Source organism: Bos taurus, chromosome 9 (assembly GCF_002263795.3).
Source record: "Bos taurus isolate L1 Dominette 01449 registration number 42190680 breed Hereford chromosome 9, ARS-UCD2.0, whole genome shotgun sequence".
NCBI lineage: Eukaryota > Metazoa > Chordata > Mammalia > Artiodactyla > Bovidae > Bos > Bos taurus.
The window spans coordinates 12,621,608-12,642,348 of NC_037336.1; the positions used below are offsets into that span (position 1 = coordinate 12,621,608).

The window sequence follows — 20,741 nt, forward strand, 5'->3', positions numbered from 1 at the left end:
TGACTCTTTTCGACCCATGGACTGTAGCCTACCAGGCTGCTCTGTCCATGGGATTTTCCAGGCTAGAGTACTGGAGTGGGTTGCCATTTCCTTCTCCAGGGGATCTTCCCAACCCAGGGGTCGAACCCGGGTCTCCTGCATTGCAAGCAGACGCTTTACCATCTGAGCCACCAGGGAAGTCTAGATAAGAAAGGTAAGAAATTGATTTATTTAGAGAGAAACATAGTGCACAAATAGAGGGTAAGCCATCTCAAAAGGCGAGAGGCCCTGAAATATGGGATGGTCAGCTTTTATGAGCTGAGTAATTTCATAGGCTCATGAGCAGGAGCCTATGGGCTGTTTATTCCAACTATTTGGGGGAAGGGGCAGAGATTTCCAGGAATTGGGCCACCACCCACTTTTTTCTCTTTGATGATCAACCTCAGAACTCTCGTGGTGCCTGGGGGGTGTGTCACTTAGCTAATATATTACAATAAGCATATAGTGAGGCTCTAAGTCCTCTAAAAGTCGAATCTTCCACCATCTTGGACCCAGTTGGTTCTAACCAGTTTTAGTCAAGCCCTATGGCTATAGCTTCCCTAATGGCTCATATGGTAAAGAATCTGCCTGCCATGCAGGAGACCCAGGTTCTATCCCTGGGAAGGGAAGATCCCCTGGAGAAGGAAATGATGACCCACTCCAGTATTCTTGCCCGGAGAATCACATGAACAGAGGAGCTTGGTGGGCTATAGTCCATGGGATTGCAAAGAGTCAGACACGACTAAGAGACTAACACTTTAGAAAGAATGGCCATGTTATTATTTTAAAGGTTGTGATCTGCCTCTTTTCTCCTGTTTCAATTCCATTACCTAAATGCACTTGGAGACTTTCTTTTTTTAATGAATGACATCATTTTTTATAGTAGTGAACAGCAGCTATTCTTAGACATTTCCAAGCTATGCCTTAAAAGACAGAAAAATACTTTGTTTAGTTCCTCCAGGCTTGCCACAGATTTTTTTCAAAATATTTTTAGTTGGAGTGCATGAGGTTGTTGGAAATGTGTTTTCAAACTCATCTCTGGGAGAGAAGACTGAACTTATTTTTAACAAAAATTCTGTATCTTGTTAATGATTTAATTCAAACACTGTTAAGTTTCTTTGCATTCACTCATATAAATTAATTTCCAAATATAAAAATGAAATTAGCAGGGAAGTAAACAGAATCCCAGGGATGGGGGAGCCTGGCAGGCTGCCCTCTATGGGGTCACACAGAGTCGGATACGACTGAAGCAACTTAGCAGCAGCAGCAGCAAACAGATAACAAGAAAACTGATAAACTCCTGAAAATACTACACACTCTCTTCTCATTGTACAGTTGACCCTTGATCAATGCAGAGTTAGGGGTGCCAACTCCCTATGTAGTTGAAAATCTGCATATAACTTACATGACTTCCCACAAACTTAACTACCAATAGCCTGCTCTTCACCAGAAGGCTTCCCTATCTATAACATAAAGTCAGTTAACACATAGTTTATACATGTAACATATACAGTATTTTTACCAAAAATCAAGCTAGAGAAAAGAAAATGTTATTAAGAAAATCACAAAGAAGAGAGAATACATTTACAGTATTGAGCTACATGTTTACAGATGAATCATTTCCCTGTACCTACAATATTGTCTCATATAAAACACTGGAGATGTTATATGTAGTACTAACACTGGGCATCCAAAAGGAAAAGATAATGTGAAAAAATAATTCATATTTATTTATGTTTATTTACAGGTAAAGCAATACATGCATTGATGATGAAGAAGCAGCAATATGATTGCTTCATGGTAGCTTACCTAATACACTAATGAATGCCTCATTATTAAAATTTTCATGGCACACAGCACAGTCAGGTTCATAATACAGTATTGAACTCTATGAGATTTAAAAAAAAAAAAAAAAACTTCCCTGTGCTTGTAAGCTGATATGCAGTTTCTCCAATTATGAGAGAGAGACCTACTGTACAGTATTGAAATTCTTTGAAAGTGAAGTTATAAAACAATAAGAAAGCTAACACACTATTAATTTTATATTAAATATCACTCATGTCTAGGTAAAGATAGATTGTGCTGTGCTTAGTCACTCAGTCATGTCTGACTCTTTGTGATGCCATGGACTGTAGCCCACTAGGTTCCTCTGTCCATGGGAATTCTCCAGGCAAGAATCCTGGAGTGGCTTGTCATGCCCTCCTCCTGGGGATCTGCCCACCCAGGGATCAAGCCCGGGTTGCACTGCAGGCGGATTCTTTACTGTCTGAGCCACCAGGGAAGCCCAAGAGTACTAGAGTAGATAACCTCTTCCTACTCCAGGGGATCTTCCCAACCCAGGGATCGAGCCCGGGTCTCCTGCATTGCAGGCAGATTCTTTGCAAGCTGAGCTACCAGGGAAGCCCCAAAGATAGATTAATATTTACATATGTTTTATGCATTCATGACATACCTAACTTTTTCTTAATTTTTTTCAGTATCTTTAGCTATGTCATCTGAGTTTTTTCAAATTGTCACAAATCTCAAAAAAAATTTCCAATATATTTATTGGAAAAAAAATCCACGTATCAAGGAACCCAAGCAGTTCAAACCCGTGTTGGTCAAGGATCCCCTGTATTATGGTATATCCATGTGCTAGGGCTGCCAAGACAGAACACCACCCTCCTGGGGGCGTAACCACCAGAGCTTTATTCTCTCACAGATCTAGAGGCTTGAAGTCCAAGATCAAAGCCCCCTCAGGGCTGGTTTCTTCTGAGGCCTCTCTCCTTGGCCTCAGAGGGCCACCTTCTCATCGTATCCTCATGCAGTCTTTCCTCTGTATGTGTCTGCATCCAAATCTCCCTTTATAAAGACAGCAGTTAGTGTGGGTTCAGGTCTCTGCTAAGATCTCATGTTAACTTATCCACCTCTTTAAAGACCCTGTCTCCAAACACAGCCACATTCTGAGGCCCTGGGCTTTGACATAGAATCTGGGGGGAGAGGGGGGCAGACACAATTCAGCCCATGACACGGGGTGAGACACCAGTTTTCCTATCACTGTTCACAAAGTATTTTCTCAAGCACAATATCAAAATTTTCAGATTAAAAATAAGCCCATTAATTACCTGGATATTCCTTGCAACATCAGACATCCGGGAATATCTGAGCACATTCCCTGGCTCACCTTGCACGCTTGCACTGATTTTGTACAAACACTGCATAAGTGTGAGTCAGGCCAGTTTTGCCCCCAAATCAAGATATGCTCATCAGATGGTGAAGAATCTGCCTGCAGCGTGGGAAACCGAGGTTCGATCCCTAGGTTGGGAAGGTCCCCTAGAGAAGGGAATAATGGCAATCCACTCCAGTATTCTTGCCTGGAGAATTCTGTGGACAAGAAGAGCCTGGCGGGCTACAGTCCACCGGTGTCACAGACAGCCGGACACAACTGAGTGACTAAACTTTCACTTTCATGTATTCGAAATAATAGATGTTAAAAGTCATAGTAAAACTCTACATTTATAAAAAGCTCTTGGAAAATCATTTTTAAAAATACAAAAGAGATGGTTGTAGCTGCATTCCTACTGCATGGGCTGGATAAATTCTCAGATGTACTCAGCAAGACAGCACAGGTACCCCGTGTGCAGGCCCGGGTGGCCGGGCAACAGCTTGGTCTGTTAGAACCTTGAGGGGAAACTCTTGCCTGCTCCTCATGGTATTTTTTCATAGAATCACCACATCTAGGATCAAGGCCGCTCCTAATGAGATCCTCTCATCCTCCTAATGAGAACCTCTGTGGTTCTTGTTTACATAACCATGTTTTCTGTCTGTCGTCAAGAAATGAATCAGAATTACAGTGCAACCTGTTCTTGTGAGGAGAACCCAAACAAGGTGAAGGAGATTACTCAGTGTGCGGAGGAAAGAGGGCCCAGAAGCTGGGGATGGGTCACGACCTTAACAGCTCCACGCTCACTCTGTCTCCCGCAGACGCGACCTCTCATTTCCTGGATGGAACCAGCCTTCCAGATAATTAGATGATAAATGAGGTCTGGGGTAAAAACTCAACAATTCTTTTTTATAATGTGCATTTTTTACTGAAGCATAGTTGATTTACATGTTGTATTAATTTCTGCTGTATAGCACAGTGACTCACCCATATAGATACACTTTTTTCCACATTCTTTTCCATTATGGTTTATCACGGGATATTGAATATAGTTCCCTGCGCTGTACTGTAGGACCTTACTGTTTATTCATCCTGTATATAATAGTGACAGCCTTTGCTTTCCTGGGCTCCAAAATCACTGCAGACGGTGACTACAGCCATGAAATTAAAAGACACTTGCTCTTTGGAAGAAAAGCTATGACCAACGTAGACAGCATATTAAAAAGCAGAGACATCACTTTGCCAACAAAGGTCCATCTAGTCAAAGGTATGGTTTTACCAGTAGTCAGGTACAGATGTGAGAGTTGGACCATGAAGAAGGCTGAGCGCTAAAGAATTGATGCTTTTGAACTATGGTCCTGGAGAAGACTCTTAAGAGAAAGAGATCAAACCAGTCAATCCCAAAGGAAATCAACCCTAAATATCCAATAGAAAGACTGATGATGAACCTGAAGCTCCAATACTACAGCCACCTGATTCCAAGAGCCAATTCATCGGAAGAGACCATGATGCTGGGAAAGTCAGAAGGCAGAAGGGGACAACCGAAGATAAGGTGGTTGGATGGCATCACCGACTCTCTGGACTTGAGTTTGAACAAACTCCAGGAGATAGTGAAGGACAAGGAACCCTGGCATGCTGGCCATGGGGTCACAAAGAGTCAGACACTGTTGAGTGACTGAACAACAAAATATAATAGTTTGCATCTGCTAACCCCAAATTCCCCGTCCTTAGTTGAAACTGCACCCTGACTTTACCAGGCCCCGCAGTTAATTCTACCCTCACCCCCTTCCCCGGCCCTAGGCTACTCAGGAAGGTGGTCTGAAACCAGCACTGTGCCACCTGGGGCAACCCGCACCACCTCCCTGTGACCTTCCCTCCTCATGGGTGACTTGGGCTGGGGACAGTGCTGACCTTCGCGGTGGTGAGGATCACAGGGGTTCCCCCCTGCAGGGCTCTGGGCACTGGGCCAGCATCCTAACCGGGGCTCTGGGCTCCCTGGGGACCAGCCCACCCTCTGCTCAGGCCAGACCTCCTCCTCTAGGAGCTCCCCCTGCTGGGTCAAGGCTGCCTGCTGTGTGAAAGAAGTCCTGCTTTTTCCCATCTGGGGGTCCGCCTGCTCCCACTTCCCTAGGTGCCTTCTGTTTCCCCTTAAAGTTACCGGCTCACCATGCCCTGTGCTAAGGAGTCGCCCAGAGCAACGCTGCCACTCGGAGCTGGTAGGATGCGAGCCATGAGCTCCTTGGGGTGCTGTGCAGCCCCCTGAAATCCCCCTCCCAGGAGTCCAGGACAAGATTCTCCTCCGCCTCCTCCACCCACACAAACCTCCGAACACACTGAAATAGTCACTTTCTCCTCACCGTGGTACACAGTAAGAAGGAAGATGACCTGCAGAGAGCCGGGAGGGGCTGATGTGTGGTCCCAGAGTGTGTGTCCGGGAGACTGCCATCACCGAGAACTCGGGAGGACATGATGCGGGGAGGCGAGGCCAGACCACAGGAGCAGAAGGCCTCCAGCGCACAGGAAGGCGAGGGGTGTCCACGTGCAGAGGTGACCGTCCTGAGTGAGGCATCATCCCAGCACATGGGAGAGGGACTCTGACTACAGCGGGAAAACAGGCTGCAAAGAGGGGGCGCTGGTGGTTACAGGCCTTCCCAGATGGCACAGTCGTAACCCAAGCAGGAGACGCAAGAGATGCCCATTCTGATCCCAGGGTCAGGAAGATCCCCTGGAGTAGGAAATTGCAACCTGCTCCAGTATTTTGCCTAAAAAAAAAATCCCATGGACAGAGGAGCCTGGCGGGCTACAGTCCATGGGGTCGCAAACAGTCGGACACAACTGAGCGACAGCACACACTCTTTGTTACAAACCCTGGGGCTTGCGGGGGCGGAGCCACACAGTCACGGTGAAAAGAAGAGAAGGTGGAGGCCCCGGCTCTTTCAATGCAAACGATAACGGGACATCGGGGCTCTTCAATGTAAAAATAATGGGATGTTTAGTGGTTGGAGAGGAGGGAATGGAGGGAGAGGAGTCGATGAGACGCCCTGATGCTGAGTCAGGGGCAGCTGGGAGTGGGGAAGAGGGGTGCGGTGCATGGTTGCAAGTGTCTTTGGGGGCTGCGGTGGGCCCAGCAGGCAGCTGGACCCCTGAATGTGAAGCGCAGGAGACAAGCTAGGAACTAGGACAGACTTGGTCATCATCAGTGCTAATATGGATGGCTTCCAGAAGCATCCTGGAGAGAGCATGGTCCACACTGAATCCAGGTTCACAAACTGTAAAGAACCTGGGAAGGGAACAGGAGCTGATGGAGATAAAGCTGGGGCAACCAGATGGAGGGACCAGGAAGGGGAATAGAGCAGTGAGGAGAGCCTTAGGAGAAGGAGGCAGGGTCCTCTGTGGTTAAACTCTGGTAAGAGGTCAAGAAAAGCAAGAGGGACAAGGTCCTTGGAAATCAGCAACAAAGAGGTCACCTGGAAATTTGGAGAAAATTTCAATAGAGGCCAAAATGTTGGAGCCAGATTGTAAGCACATTTTTTTAAATTAGAATCTTTCTCCCTAGTAGGAACATAAATGAGGCATCAAGAATATAACTAGCAAAGACTCAGCAGCTCTTCTGAAATGGCTCAGATCTGATCAGCCAAGAGAAGAGCCCCAGATGACTTGTCAATTTCTGAATGGGGTGTGGAGATCACACCTGATTGTAACCCCAGGTTGAGTCAGGAGGTTTCCCAGTTTTCTCGCCCTGGGTTCTTCCTATTCTCGAAGGCACGAAGGTTCTCTTACCAGGCTCTAAAATGCATTCTCAACTCCGTATCCTTAAATCTCACTTCAAAGTTCAGACAAAAATATACTCCACAAATAGAGAAGAGGCACATGTCTGCCATTGAGGGTTTTTGTTAAAACCCGCAAGCTGTTTAATCATCACCAGCTCTTTAACTTTGCCGATGGCATCTGGGCTGTTTTAGCAGAGGTGATGGGAGAAGGCGATGGCACCCCACTCCAGTACTCTTGCCTGGAAAACCCCATGGACGGAGGAGCCTGGTAGGCTTCAGTCCATGGGGTCGAGAAGAGTCGGACACGACTGAGCGACTTCACTTTCACTTTTCACTTTCATGCATTGGAGAAGGAAATGGCAATCCACTCCAGTGTTCTTGCCTGGAGAATCCCAGGGACGGGGGAGCCTGGTGGGCTGCCATCTATGGGGTCGCACAGAGTCAGACACGACTGAAGCGACTTAACAGCAGCAGCAGCAGAGGTGATGAGTCTTTGTTTGCAAGTCACTAGGAAAACATTCTTGCCAGCCAAGTCTGTGACACGTGATAGGACAGGATGCTGTTAGGGAACATTTTATGAATCATTTAGCACAGATTTTTTAATCAGCTAATATCCTCCCTGGAATATTCTTTTTGTTTGTTTCTGTTTTGAAGATAATTGCTTGTGGCCACATTTTGCCCTGAGGCTGCATTAAACCAGTGTGTTCACTGAAAATGCACTTACTTTGCAGCATCGAATTTTTAACCTTTTACTTTGGTATAATTTAAACTGAATCTCCTATTCATTACCAAGATCAAAAATATTCAAGAGTAATCAACATGTATGGACAGTTTGTTGACTTACTTATTTGTTTCAAACTTTAAAGTTTATGTAGGGTTTTATAGTCCCAGGAAAATGAAATTCCCCAGTGTATCCATGGTTACCACATTAGTGCTCACAAAATTCTAGGAAGGAAAGTTACCCATTTGTAGACTGGCTTGGATCCAGAAGTTCTTGCTTGGGTTTTACTACTCTCACCTCTTTGAAAGAAAGCCAAACACTATGAACAGAAGAACCTACTAGACGTTGAGTGTGCAACAATACTAAGGGAGTTCCCTGGTGGCCTAGTAGATAAGATTTCACTGCCATGCTGCTGCTACTGCTAAGTCGCTTCAGTCGTGTCCGACTCTGTGCGACCCCATAGACGGCAGCCCACGAGGCTCCCCCGTCCCTGGGATTCTCCAGGCAAGAACACTGGAGTGGGTTGCCATTTCCTTGTCCAATGCATGAAAGTGAAAAGTGAAAGTGAAGTCGCTCAGTCGTGTCCGACTCTAGCGACCCCATGGACTGCAGCCTACCAGGCTCCTCCATCCATGGGATTTTCTAGGCAAGAGTACTGGAGTGGGGTGCCATCGCTTTCTCCAGCCATGACCTGGGCTCAATCCTTGGTGGGGGAACTGAGATCCCACAAGCCACATGGTGTGGCCAAAAAAAAGAAAGAATCTCCCTTTAAAAAAAAAAAATGAAATTTTAAGCATTAGAAGGAAAACCCTATTCCCAGTGGTGGAAACAATGTGACCCTAAAACTTCCCTGACCCCTAAGTCAGCCGAGTGAGGCATCTGCTTTCCCCTCAGGTGAGGACATCTGGTAGACTGTGTATAGTGGAGCTGATTTATGTCTCTATCAAGAACTGACAGCAAGAAAATGAAACTGACCAGTGCTTCCTCTTCACGCCTGGAGTTCCTTAGTCACTGGCTGGCAGCCCTGTCTGAGATGACAGGAGGGTGAAGGAGTCTCGGCGTGAAAAGTAAGAATGAAAGTGTCGGTCACTCGGTTGTGTCTGACTCTCTGTGACCCCGTGGACTGTGGCCCACCAAGCTTCTCTGTCCGTGGAATTCTCCAGGCAAGAATACTGGAGTTTCGGTGTATGATTCTACAACTAGTTTTAAAGCGTTTCAAAGTCTAGATACCATATACACGAAGGCAGAATGTATTATTGAATCATGATTATATGTTAACAGGAAAATAACTTTAGTGAATCATCCAAACAAGTGGTCAACACACCTTCAGTGGAGACCCAAATTATCAACTTCCATGGGTCTGGTTATCTAGAAGTCGGATCTGTTCCATGATCAGCCCCCCCACAAATTGACCAGTCTCTAAAAGGCTAGAAAGAGAGAGAGATTTCATGACAGAGGCCCTGGGTCACTTCAAAGATGAGCCCCAGACAGATAGATGCTGCACTTCTCATGGGAGTAACAAGTCGGGATTGAATTTGCCAAACCGGGAAAGAAATGGATGTGGAATGCAGGTTACTAGAGGAGATCCGCACAGTGCACCAGTGTAAATCCACACCAAAAACATAAGATCTGGAACACGATGGGCCATTTCTGAGCCCAGAGAAGTTTGTCATGTGTCCCCAGAGATGGGGTTGCAGAGTGGGAAGAGTCTGGGCTACACGCTGCTCTCCCGTGTGTCTGGGACCCTCCTACATGACCCCTGGCCTCCAGTGTGAAGCCTGGCACATCAGGGGCGCCCAGTGAGGAGTGAATGACCCGGTCCCACTCACCAGCATCCTTTGGCATCACTCAGGGAAGCAGCCACCCTGAGCTCATGGAGATTCCCCGGGCTCTAGGCACATGGGACCCTTGAGTCCCGTTTGGGCCCCTGACCACAGGCACTGTGGCCTCCACCGAGACCCCAGAGATGGAGAGATTGAGACCAGCTGGTCCTACAGGCCTCTTGGGCTCTACATTCCCTCTCAGTGGAGCCAGGGCCCCTGCACACACTAACAGGAGCTCGATGAGTGTTTACTGTGAGGATGAACGGATCCATCGCCAGGCATATCCTCTCCTTTCCAAGGCAGCCCTTGAGAAGCTAACGGGACGTGTTGGCTGGCTCCTGGTGGGACTTCAGGTCTTCCCTGGGAGGAGTGGGGCACGAAGCACTGTGCTCTGACTGGAGGCCTGACACCCAGGCCCACGGTTCACACCACCTCGTGTGGGCCTGATCTGTATGATTCGAATGATACCCAAAGTGCCTTCACTCCTTTGCAGGGAGGTGGGGCCCTGAGGTCATTCTGCCCCACCCCCACCCCAATTCCGCCTCCTGTCCGTAATGCTCAACCGGGCTGCAGGTTCGAATCACCAGAGGAGGCTTATAAAGTCTCTGGATCAATTAAATGGCGTTTCTGGAGGTGGAAGCGGGCACCCGCCTTTTTTAAGCAGCTTGATGAGGACGCTGCTGTCTTTAGAGCCAATGATACCGCCTCTCGGGTTCACCGTCTGAGCCCTCCGCCCGCGCGTGGTTTGGCTGCTGCCCGCCTGTCCGTCGGTCTGGTGGTGGCCACGGTTACCCCGCGTCTGTTTTCTAGTCTCATCTCTGCATATTCACATGCAGGGTTTTTAACCCCGACTTAAGAGGCCTGACACAAGACTTTTGCAAGATTCCGTGACTCATGGCAGCACAACAAATGCACCTCCACTTCCTTATAAGTGCACATGTGTTGTGTGTATATATAGCTATACTCCACTCGGAGTTTAACTTGCTGCGGCGATTTCTTCGTGCTCAGAGAACTGCTTGAGCAGATTTCTTCCCTTTTCAAGCCAGGTGCCAGTTTAGGTTTGTGGTGAATCTCTTGCTCCCTCTCGTGGTCACGCCGGGGCATGTCCGCTGCAAGAGGAACTTCTGGACTCCTGGCCCGCTCAGGCACCCCCAGCAGTGAGGATGCTAGGTTCAGGGTCTTTTGCTGTTTGCTGCAGTCCATGGGGTCGCTAAGAGTTGGACACAACTGAGCGACTTCACTTTCACTTTTCACTTTCATGCATTGGAGAAGGAAATGGCAACCCACTCCAGTGTTCTTGTCTGAAGAATCCCAGGGACGGGGGAGCCTGATGAGCTGCTGTCTATGGGGTCGCACAGAGTCGGACACTACTGAAGCGACTTAGCAGCAGCAGCAGTGTGAGCTCCCAGAGTGCAGTGAGACTGTAACCTACAGGCCCACCTTTTGTCCTCCTCCAAAGGCCCTTCCAGCAACGCCGGAAAGAACAAGCCATGCACATGGCAAAATTTTATCCAGTGCCTGCTATGTGCTAGGCATGAGAGTGAAAAGAGGCAGTTCATGTAAAGTATCGTTTCTGTTGCTGTTATTTTGTGTTAAAATATTAACATCTTAATACCAAGACAAGAGTAGAACATTGTGATTAAGAGCTCAGCACTGGAGGGACACTGGTTCAGATCCCACACTGACATGCTGTTTAACTTCAGGCAAGTCACTTAACTTCTTTAGGCCTCAGTTTGCTTATCTGCAAAATGGAGCTGACTAGAGTCCCCATCTCCTAGGTTATACTGTAGAGTACTGCCTGGCAGTACTGTCATCTTAATCATTTAATGCATTATAAAGGTTCTAATTTCACTCTAGAATGATTGCTCAAACCCTCCTTCCTATCAGGCAATTCATAGATCATATTAAACTTCTATTGTTGTTGTTGTTTAGTCGCTCAGTTGTGTCTGACTCTTTGCACTTTGCAACCCCATGGACTGCAGCATGCCAGGCTTCCCTGTCCTTCACCATCTCCTGGAATTTGGTCAAACTCACATCCATTGAATCGGTGATGCCATCCAACCATCTCATCCTCTGTCATCCTCTTCTCCTCCTGCCTTCAATCTTTCCTAGCATCATGGTCTTTTCCAATGAGTTGGCTGTTTGCATCAGATGGACAAAGCACTGGAGCTTCAGCAATCAGTCCTTCCAATGAACATTTAGGGTTCATTTCCTTTAGGATGGACTGGTTTGATCTCCTTGTTGTCTAAGGGATTCTCAAGAGTCTTCTCTAGCACCACAATTTGAAAGCATCAATTCTTCAGTGCTCAGCCTTCTTTATGGTCCAACTCTCACATCCATACATGACTACTGGAAAAGCCATGATTAGGGATAGGGGAACCCACGCTGGATATGGCCTAATTTCTGTAGGGGCCCTCTGAGAGAGTGAAGGGGGCCAGTTCAAGGGCAGAGTGAATTGGCCCCCTAAGAAGACACAGCTGGCGATGAGATGACAAGACTAACATGGCCTCTAGCTTACTTGTGAGAGTGTCAGCGGACACACAGAGGATGCAGGAGAATGTCCAGTGATTGGACCGCCAGACGTTCTCCTGAACCTGTACAAGTGTGCCTGCCCGGCCCGGCCCAGTGGCTCCAGCTTAGCAGGGCAGTAAATGCTCGGGCCTGGGTATCTGCAAACTCTACGTGGTACTGCTTCTGTTACCTAGGATGGCTTCCCCAACCTACTGAGCCTTCACTTGACCCAAATATTAAATGTGGAAAATTCTTAGGGTTTCATGCAACATCATGGAGGTAAAGGGCCTCCTGCTTAGTGCAGGGCCAACCATCCTGCAAGGTCACAGCGGTGGGAGAGTCACCCATGTGAAGATGGGGAGGGTGAGACCTTCACATCCCACCATCCAGCTCCATGTCCAGGAGATGGGAACCCTGGGACCTCAGGTCCAGCTCATGACATGGTAGAGACAGAAGCCATCTGAGTCGTCCTGGGGTCGCCAGGGAGGCGAGGGGGCTTAGCTCAGTCTCCCAGGTTTTCCACTCTCTTCCTTCTGATTTCACCTGTGAAAATCAAGTCCAGTCCCTGGAACAAGAGAGAGGGGATTGGATGGAGGGAAGGAAGCCGAGGTGTCTGGATGGTATAAACATCTCAAATCACCTACCTTCACGACCAGGGTCTTTGATCAGGAAGAGCCATCACACAATGGCATGACTTCTAGGGAGCACGTCCCCATGGACCAAGCCTGGCACTCAGGATCTTTACAAGCGTCTGCAGCGACCACCTAGGGACAGAAAGCTAAGGTTTTCCTCTATTCAGACTTTAACCATGTGTTCGTCCCTGTTCTTCTGATGGCCCTATGATATATAAATTTCATTCTGCCACCAGGCTGTCCCCATCCTTACCCTGGAAGGTTTCATTTTGCTATCAGCTCTCTCTCTCTACATTCGGTACTTACTGAGTAATGATTGTGTCATTTGTTCCTTACTTTCAGTGTTTTTTTTCCTCTTTCCACATAATGATATCTTATTACTTGTGATTTAATTCTTCTCTGAAATCCTAATTATATTAGTAATTTAAGGGAAAAGAATATTATATTTTCATGATTTTCAGGAGCAGTTCTATTTAAAGAATTCTTTGCTGAATCAGAGCCCTAATTATTAATGAATAAACATTTATTTTACTTTAGCAAGTTTTTTTGTATTCATGAAACAGAGTCAATGGCTTCAGCTCTGCCTGAAATGTGCCTTGAAGAACTCAGGTCTGTTTTATTCAGAAGATCTCAGGAGTGTTCCCTGTCACAGAACAACATAAACAGCTTTGTACAACTAGAGAAAAGCTGGTCCCCAGCCGTCTCTGATCCTTGCCAGGGATCGTTTGAGATGCTGGGAGGGAAAACAGCCTCTGCCATCAATGAATCTCCTTGAGAATCCAGAAGGGCTGGCATGGGCCTGCAGGCAGACGAATGGGGGCAAGGGATGAGCGTCTGGAGAGAGGAGGTGGGTGCACTCCCCCCACTCCGTCACCCCCTCCCCTCACCAGGGAGCTGCCATCAGAGCCTCCAGACAAACAAACCATTCCTCCCTGCATTCAGGGACCTCATGCGGCCTGGTGGAGGCAGATATATAAGCAAATAATTACAGAAGCAGTTCTATTTCAAGAATGTATTAGTAAAGGTTAATAGACCAGTGACTACTTTGAAAGAAAGGCAGAAGTTTCTATTAAAACTGGCGTTAGGACTGAGTCTTGACGATCTTGTAGGATTTCAGGAAGAGGAGAGAGCATACACAGACAGTGGTGGTATGCAGTTGAGTGGTGTGTTTGTGGTCCCGCAAGTTCCAAGGAGGAACGGGATAAGAATGAGGAGGAGAGGTGCGCAGAGGCCAGGACAGCAACAGCCTTGTAGGATGTGAGAAGGAGTGTGATGTTTACCCAGGAGGCCAAGGAAAACCAATGTGGTTGAGGAAGAGGGTAAGAATATTAAGAACAAGTGATTCAGGAATGATTTGGAAATGCCCTGGCTATCCAGTGATTAGGACTCCCTGCGTCCACTGCAGTAGGTATGGGTTTGATCTCTGGTCAGAGAACTAAGATCCTGAAAGTCAAGTGGTGCAGGCCAAAAAAAAGGGGGGGAAAGAAAGAAAAAGAAATGACTCAGCAATGATTAGATACAATCATTCTGAAGTCAATAGTAAATTATAGGATCAAGTTTGGGGCTTAACAACCAACAAGACAACTTGGATTCATTGCAATCAGCTGTCATTTAGGATAGGCAATTTTCCATTTAAACCTGCATTTCTTCCCAATCATCCCACTTTCCACCAAGGAGCAATACCTTTTGGTTCAGAGAGCCTAGTTGACTGATTCCCAGCTGGGGACCCATGAGTGTGATAACAGGAGTCTATGAGCCAATTAATAGTTGAATAAACACCAACCAGTTTTACATATAGCTGCAGTAAGGCTGCACAGATGCAATAAAATGCTATGCTTCTCTGCTTTCTCCAGGAATTATATCAAGTTGTTGTAGCAACTGGTTATCTTAGGCAGCTTAGCTATTCATGGCATCATGAAATGTCTTGATAAAATACTGTTTTAAAACATGAGTCCATATTGGGGGTCAGGCATTGTAATTAACAAGACTTCTGATTCTGAAAAGTCTAGACATCCAGCTTAGGTGACGAGTGTGTTATGTTTGAAACATAAAGAACTTAGGTAGCTAATTGAGCAGTATTCTGCAGGAATAATTTATGAAGCAAATTTTTCATAAATTTCTATACAAATGTACATTTCCCTAGAGAGAATGGAGTTTCGTAGCATATCTGCATCTCCAAAATGCACATACCTATATAAAAGACCATTTTGACAACGTTTATATTTTACGGGATGGTTAACACCACCTTTGGAGAAGGAAATGGCAACCCACTCCAGTGTTCTTGCCTGGAGAATCCCAGGGACGGGGGAGCCTGGTGGGCTGCCCTCTATGGGGTCGCACAGAGTCGGACACGACTGAAGCGACTTAGCAGCAGCAACACAACCTTATATCTTGGACTACTGGCGGGGGCGGAGGGTGTCACATGAGAAGAGTAGAATTGCATTTTAACTTTAATTTTACTTCAGAGTTTCAGTGGACTTTAAACAGTTCCAAGAATTAGTATTAATATTTAGTCTCTTATGTAGTGGGTTTCCCTAGTGGCTCAGTGGTAAAGAATCTGCCTGCCAGTGTAGGAGACTCGGGTTCAATCTCTGGGTTGGGAAGATCCCCTGAAGGAGGAGATGGCAACCCACTCCAGCATTCTTGCCTGGAGAATCCCATGGACAGAGGAGCTTGGAGGGCTGCAGTCCATGGGGTCACAAAGAGTTGGACATGACTTAGCAACTAAACAACAACTCTTTTGTAGTGTGTTTTTCTACTCTCAGGGTGTGCCTCAGAGGAGATAGTTCACATAACCTCAGGCTTTCCTGTTGCCTTTCTGCAGATGCAGGAACCTAAAATAACTTCATGCTTGACTTTCTTCCCCCAGCATTTCCTCTGTATACTAGTGAGCTGTTTGGGTAACTTCTTTTAGTGAAGTTACAAAGATTAATATGTAATACATTGCTCTTACAGAATTATGAAGTTTCATGTTGCAAAACGGAAGTTTAAGGAAACACTCCGCCCATACGATGTAAAAGATGTCATCGAACAATACTCTGCTGGTCACCTGGACATGCTGTGCAGGATTAAAAGCCTGCAGACACGGTGAGCAACTCGAAGGTTACCTGTTCTAAGGGGACAGGCACAGAAACTGTCTGGGAGTCACCCCTCCAAAGTAGGGAAATTCTTGAATTCCATGTTTCTGACTCATTTTTAGTGGACAACCGGACTTCTGTGCTAAAATGTAGATTCTATTTCAATGTAAATCAGGCACTGAAAACCTTTAAGTATGGACAGTGTCTAGTGTCTCGTCTATGGAAATGGGGGTGTTGGCGGTGGCTGCAGAGGACTGCTGTGGGACTGCATGAGTTAAAGCAGGGGCCTGAGTGCTTGTGCAACGTTCAAGGTGGCTGCTGATGTCATTTTGTTATTGCCTGAATCCTATATCGGAGAAGGCAATGGCACCCCACTCCAGTACTCTTGCCTGGAAAATCCCATGGATGGAGGAGCCTGGTAGGCTGCAGTCCATGGGGTTGCTAAGAGTTGGACACGACTGAACGACTTCACTTTCACTTTTCACTTTCATGCATTGGAGAAGGAAATGGCAACCCACTCCAGTGTTCTTGCCTGGAGAATCCCAGGGATGGGGGAGCCTGGTGGGCTGCCATCTATGGGGTCGCACAGAGTCGGACACAACTGAAGCGACTTAGCACCAGCAGCAGCAGCAGAATCCTATATATCCTTTAGAAATAAGCTAATCTTTCTCCTTCTTAAGCCTGACAAAGACAGACCTACAAAGACAGACCTCTCCCTCCTCTGACCCCGTGTGGCATGTAGAGTCCCCTGCAGGTCACCATCATGTCCCTCGTGGTGGGATGCTGCACTGAGAGTCCAGGAAGAGAAACTGAGGTTGTGTATTGGCTCCTGTATTGCTTCCCAGGGGCACGTCTGTTCCCCTGGCTCTGAACCAAGCCTGGGCCTGTCCCTCCATCCCTGTTCTGCAATAGGCTGGCTACACACCATCTTTCCAGTGAGGGCTGAAAGAAATGAGTATGTTACTCTAACACGTGCTTGATTGTGTTATCTTGAAGCCAAAATATTTAGTTCAGTTTGTCTTGCTTCACAGTTCAGTTCACTTCAGTTCAGTCACTCAGTCCTGTCCGACTCTGCGACCCCATGAATCGCAGCACGCCAGGCCTCCCTGTCCATCACCAACTCCTAGAGTTCACTCAGACTCACATCCATTGAGTCAGTGATGCCCTCCAGCCATCTCATCCTCTGTCATCCCTTTCTCCTCCTGCCCACAATCCCTCCCAGCATCAGAGTCTTTTCCAATGAGTCAACTCTTCACATGAGGTGGCCAAAGTACTGGAGTTTCAGCTTTAGCATCATTCCTTCCAAAGAACACCCAGGACTGATCTCCTTTAGAATGGACTGGTTGGATCTCCTTGCAGTCCAAGGGACTCTCAAGAGTCTTCTCCAACACCACAGATCAAAAGCATCAATTCTTCGGCACTCAGCTTTCTTCACAGTCCAACTCTCACATCCATACATAACTACTGGAAAAACCCTAGCCTTGACTAGACAGACCTTTGTTGGCAAAGTAATGTCTCTGCTTTTCAATATGCTATCTAGGTTGGTCATAACTTTCCTTCCAAGGAGTAAGCGTCTTTCAATTTCATGGCTGCAGTCACCATCTGCAGTGATTTTGGAGCCCCCCAAAATAAAATCTGACACTGTTTCCACTGTTTCCCCATCTGTTATTTCCTATGAAGTCATGGGACCAGATGCCATGATCTTCGTTTTCTGAAAGTTGAGCTTTAAGACAACTTTTCACTCTCCTCTTTCACTTTCATCAAGAGGCTTTTTAATTCCTCTTCACTTTCTGCCATAAGGGTGGTGTCATCTACATATCTGAGGTTATTGATATTTCTCCCAGCAATCTTGATTCCAGTTTGTGCTTCTTCCAGCCCAGCATTTCTCATGATGTACTCTGCATAGTAGTTAAATAAACAGGGTGACAATATACAGCCTTGACGTACTCCTTTTCCTATTTGGAACCAGTCTGTTGTTCCATGTCCAGCTCTAACTGTTGCTTCCTGACCTGCATATAGGTTTCTCAAGAGGCAGGTCAGGTGGTCTGGTATTCCCATCTCTTTCAGAATTTTCCACAGTTTATTGTGATCCACAAAGTCAAAGGCTTTGGCATAGTCAATAAAGCAGAAATAGATGTTCTTCTGGAACTCTCTTGCTTTTTCCATGATCCAGCGGATGTTGGCAATTTGGTCTCTGGTTCCTCTGCCTTTTCTAAAACCAGCTTGAACATCTGGAAGTTCAGGGTTCACATTTTGCTGAAGCCTGGCTTGGAGAATTTTGAGCATTACTTTACTAGAATGTGAGATGAGTGCAATTGTGCGGTAGTTTGAGCATTCTTTGGCATTGCCTTTCTTTGGGATTGGAATGAAAACTGACCTTTTCCAGTCCTGTGGCCACTGTTGAGTTTTCCAAATTTGCTGGCATATTGAGTGCAGCACTTTCACAGCATCATCTTTCAGGATTTGAAATAGGTCAACTTGAATTCCATCACCTCCACTAGCTTTGTTCATAGTGATGCTTTCTAAGGCCCTCTTGACTTCACATTCCAGGATGTCTGGCTCTAGGTCAGTGATCACACCATTGTGATTATCTGGGTCGTGAAGATCTTTTTTGTACAGTTCTTCTGTATATTCTTGCCACCTCTTATTAATATCTTCTGCCTCTGTTAGGTCCGTACTATTTGTGTCCTTTATCGAGCCCATCTTTGCATGAAACGTTCCCTTGGTATCTCTAATTTTCTTGAAGAGATCTCTAGTCTTTCCCATTCTGTTGTTTTTCTCTATTTCTTTGCATTGATCACTGAGGAAGGCTTTCTTATCTCTTCTTGCTATTCTTTGGAACTCTGCATTCAGATGCATGTATCTTTCCTTTTCTCCTTTGCTTTTCGCTTCTCTTCTTTTCACAGCTATTTGTAAGGCCTCCCCAGACAGCCATTTTGGGGGTTTTTTTGCATTTCTTTCCATGGGGATGGTCTTGATCCCTGTCTCCTGTACAATGTCACGAACCTCAGTCCATAGTTCATCAGGCACTCTATCTATCAGATCTAGTCCCTTAAACCTATTTCTCACTTCCACTGTATAATCATAAGGGATTTGATTTAGGTCATACATGAATGGTCTAGTGCTTTTTCCTACTTTCTTCAATATAAGTGTGAATTTGGCAATAAGGAGTACATGATCTGAGCCACAGTCAGCTCCCGGTCTTGTTTTTGCTGACTGTATAGAGCTTCTCCATCTTTGGCTGCAAAGAATATAATCAATCTGATTTCGGTGTTGACCATCTGGTGATGTCCATGTGGAGAGTCTTCTCTTGTGTTGTTGGAAGAGGGTGTTTGCTATGACCAGTGTGTTCTCTTGGCAACACTCTATTAGCTTTTGCCCTGCTTCATTCCATATTCCAAGGCCAAATTTGCCTGTTACTCCAGGTGTTTCTTGACTTCCTACTTTTGCATTCCAGTCCCCTATAATGAAAAGGACATCTTTTTTGGGTGTTAGTTCTAAAAGGTCTTGTAGGTCTTCATAAAACCATTCAACTTCAGCTTCTTCAGCATTACTGGTTGGGGCATAGACTTGGATTACTGTGATATTGAATGGTTTGCCTTGGAAACGAACAGAGATCATTCTGTCGTTTTTGAGATTGCATCCAAGTACTGCATTTTGGACTCTTTTGTTGACCATGATGGCTACTCCATTTCTTCTAAGGGATTCCTGCCTGCAGTAGTAGATATAATGGTCATCTGAGTCAAATTCACCCATTCCAGTCCATTTTAGGTTGCTGACTCCTAGAATGTCGACATTCACTCTCGCCATCTCCTTTTTGACCACTTCCAATTTGCTTTATTCATGGACCTAACATTTAAGGTTCCTATGCAATATTGTTCTTTACAGCATCGGACCTTGCTTCTATCACCAGTCACATCCACAGCTGGGTATTGTTTTTGCTTTGGCTCCATCCCTTCATTCTTTCTGGAGTTATTTCTCCACTGATCTCCAGTAGCATATTAGGCACCTACCGACCTGGGGAGTTCCTCTTTTAGTGTCCAATCATTTTGCCTTTTCATACTGTTCATGGGGTTCTCAAGGCAAGAATACTGAAGTGGTTTGCCATTCCCTTCTCCAGTGGACCACATTCTGTCAGACCTCTCCACCATGACCCACCCGTCTTGGGTGGCCCCACAGGGCATGGCTTAGTCTCACTGAATTAGACCAGGCTGTGGTCCGTGTGATTAGACTGACTAGTTTTCTGTGATTATGGTTTCAGTGTGTCTGCCCTCTGATGCCCTCTTGCAAGACTTACCGTATTACTTAGGTTTCTCTTACCTTGGATGTGGGGTATCTCTTCACGGCTGCTCCAGCAAAGCACAGCCACTACTCCTTACCTTGGATGAGGGGTATCTCCTCACTGCTGCCCCTCCTGACCTTGCTTCACAACCAGGCCCAAATTACCAGCCTGATAACTGAACAGTTCTTAAAACACAGGGACCGAGTCTTCAACACGTGTTCATGTACACGGCACACTTAGCACAGTGTAAGGCATATGCTAGGACCTCAGTTAAACACCTGTTATCTTCTAAAACCTTAGGTATGGAAATCACAGGTTTTTCACTTACCCATTCATGCATCGGGCACCCTGGACACCCAGAGATGAACAGATAAGCCAGTCCTTGTGGAGCTTGCAGTGGAGTAGATTAGACGTCATGGTTGCCTGTACTTTTGTGCACACAAAGTAAGCTGGAAAGTGCAGTCAGTATTCCTGATAATTCAGCTCTAAAACACATTTGTGTTTTAGAAAGAAATTAATTCCAACGTAGAGTGATTAAGTCTCCTTGCTGCTGCTAAGTCACTTCAGTCGTGTCCGACTCTGTGCGACCCCATAGACGGCAGCCCACCAGGCTTCCCTGTCCCTGGGATTCTCCAGGCAAGAACACTGGAGTGGGTTGCCATTTCCTTCTCCAGTGCATGAAAGAGAAAAGTGAAAGTGAAGTCGCTCAGTCATGTCCGACTCTTCGCAACCCCATGGACTGCAGCCTACCAGGCTCCTCTCCAT

At 46.3% G+C, this 20,741-nt stretch overlaps 1 protein-coding gene across 3 annotated transcripts in view; it reads left to right on the top strand.

The window, feature by feature from the left end:
- KCNQ5 (potassium voltage-gated channel subfamily Q member 5) overlaps window positions 1-20,741 on the top strand; it is a 649,180-nt gene that overhangs the window by 619,187 nt on the left and 9,252 nt on the right. For all 3 annotated transcript variants that reach the window (XM_024996914.2, XM_024996913.2, XM_024996915.2), the window contains one exon: window positions 15,573-15,704. In XM_024996914.2, the coding sequence (XP_024852682.1) occupies window positions 15,573-15,704 (132 nt within the window). The remainder of the gene's footprint in view (window positions 1-15,572; window positions 15,705-20,741) is intronic.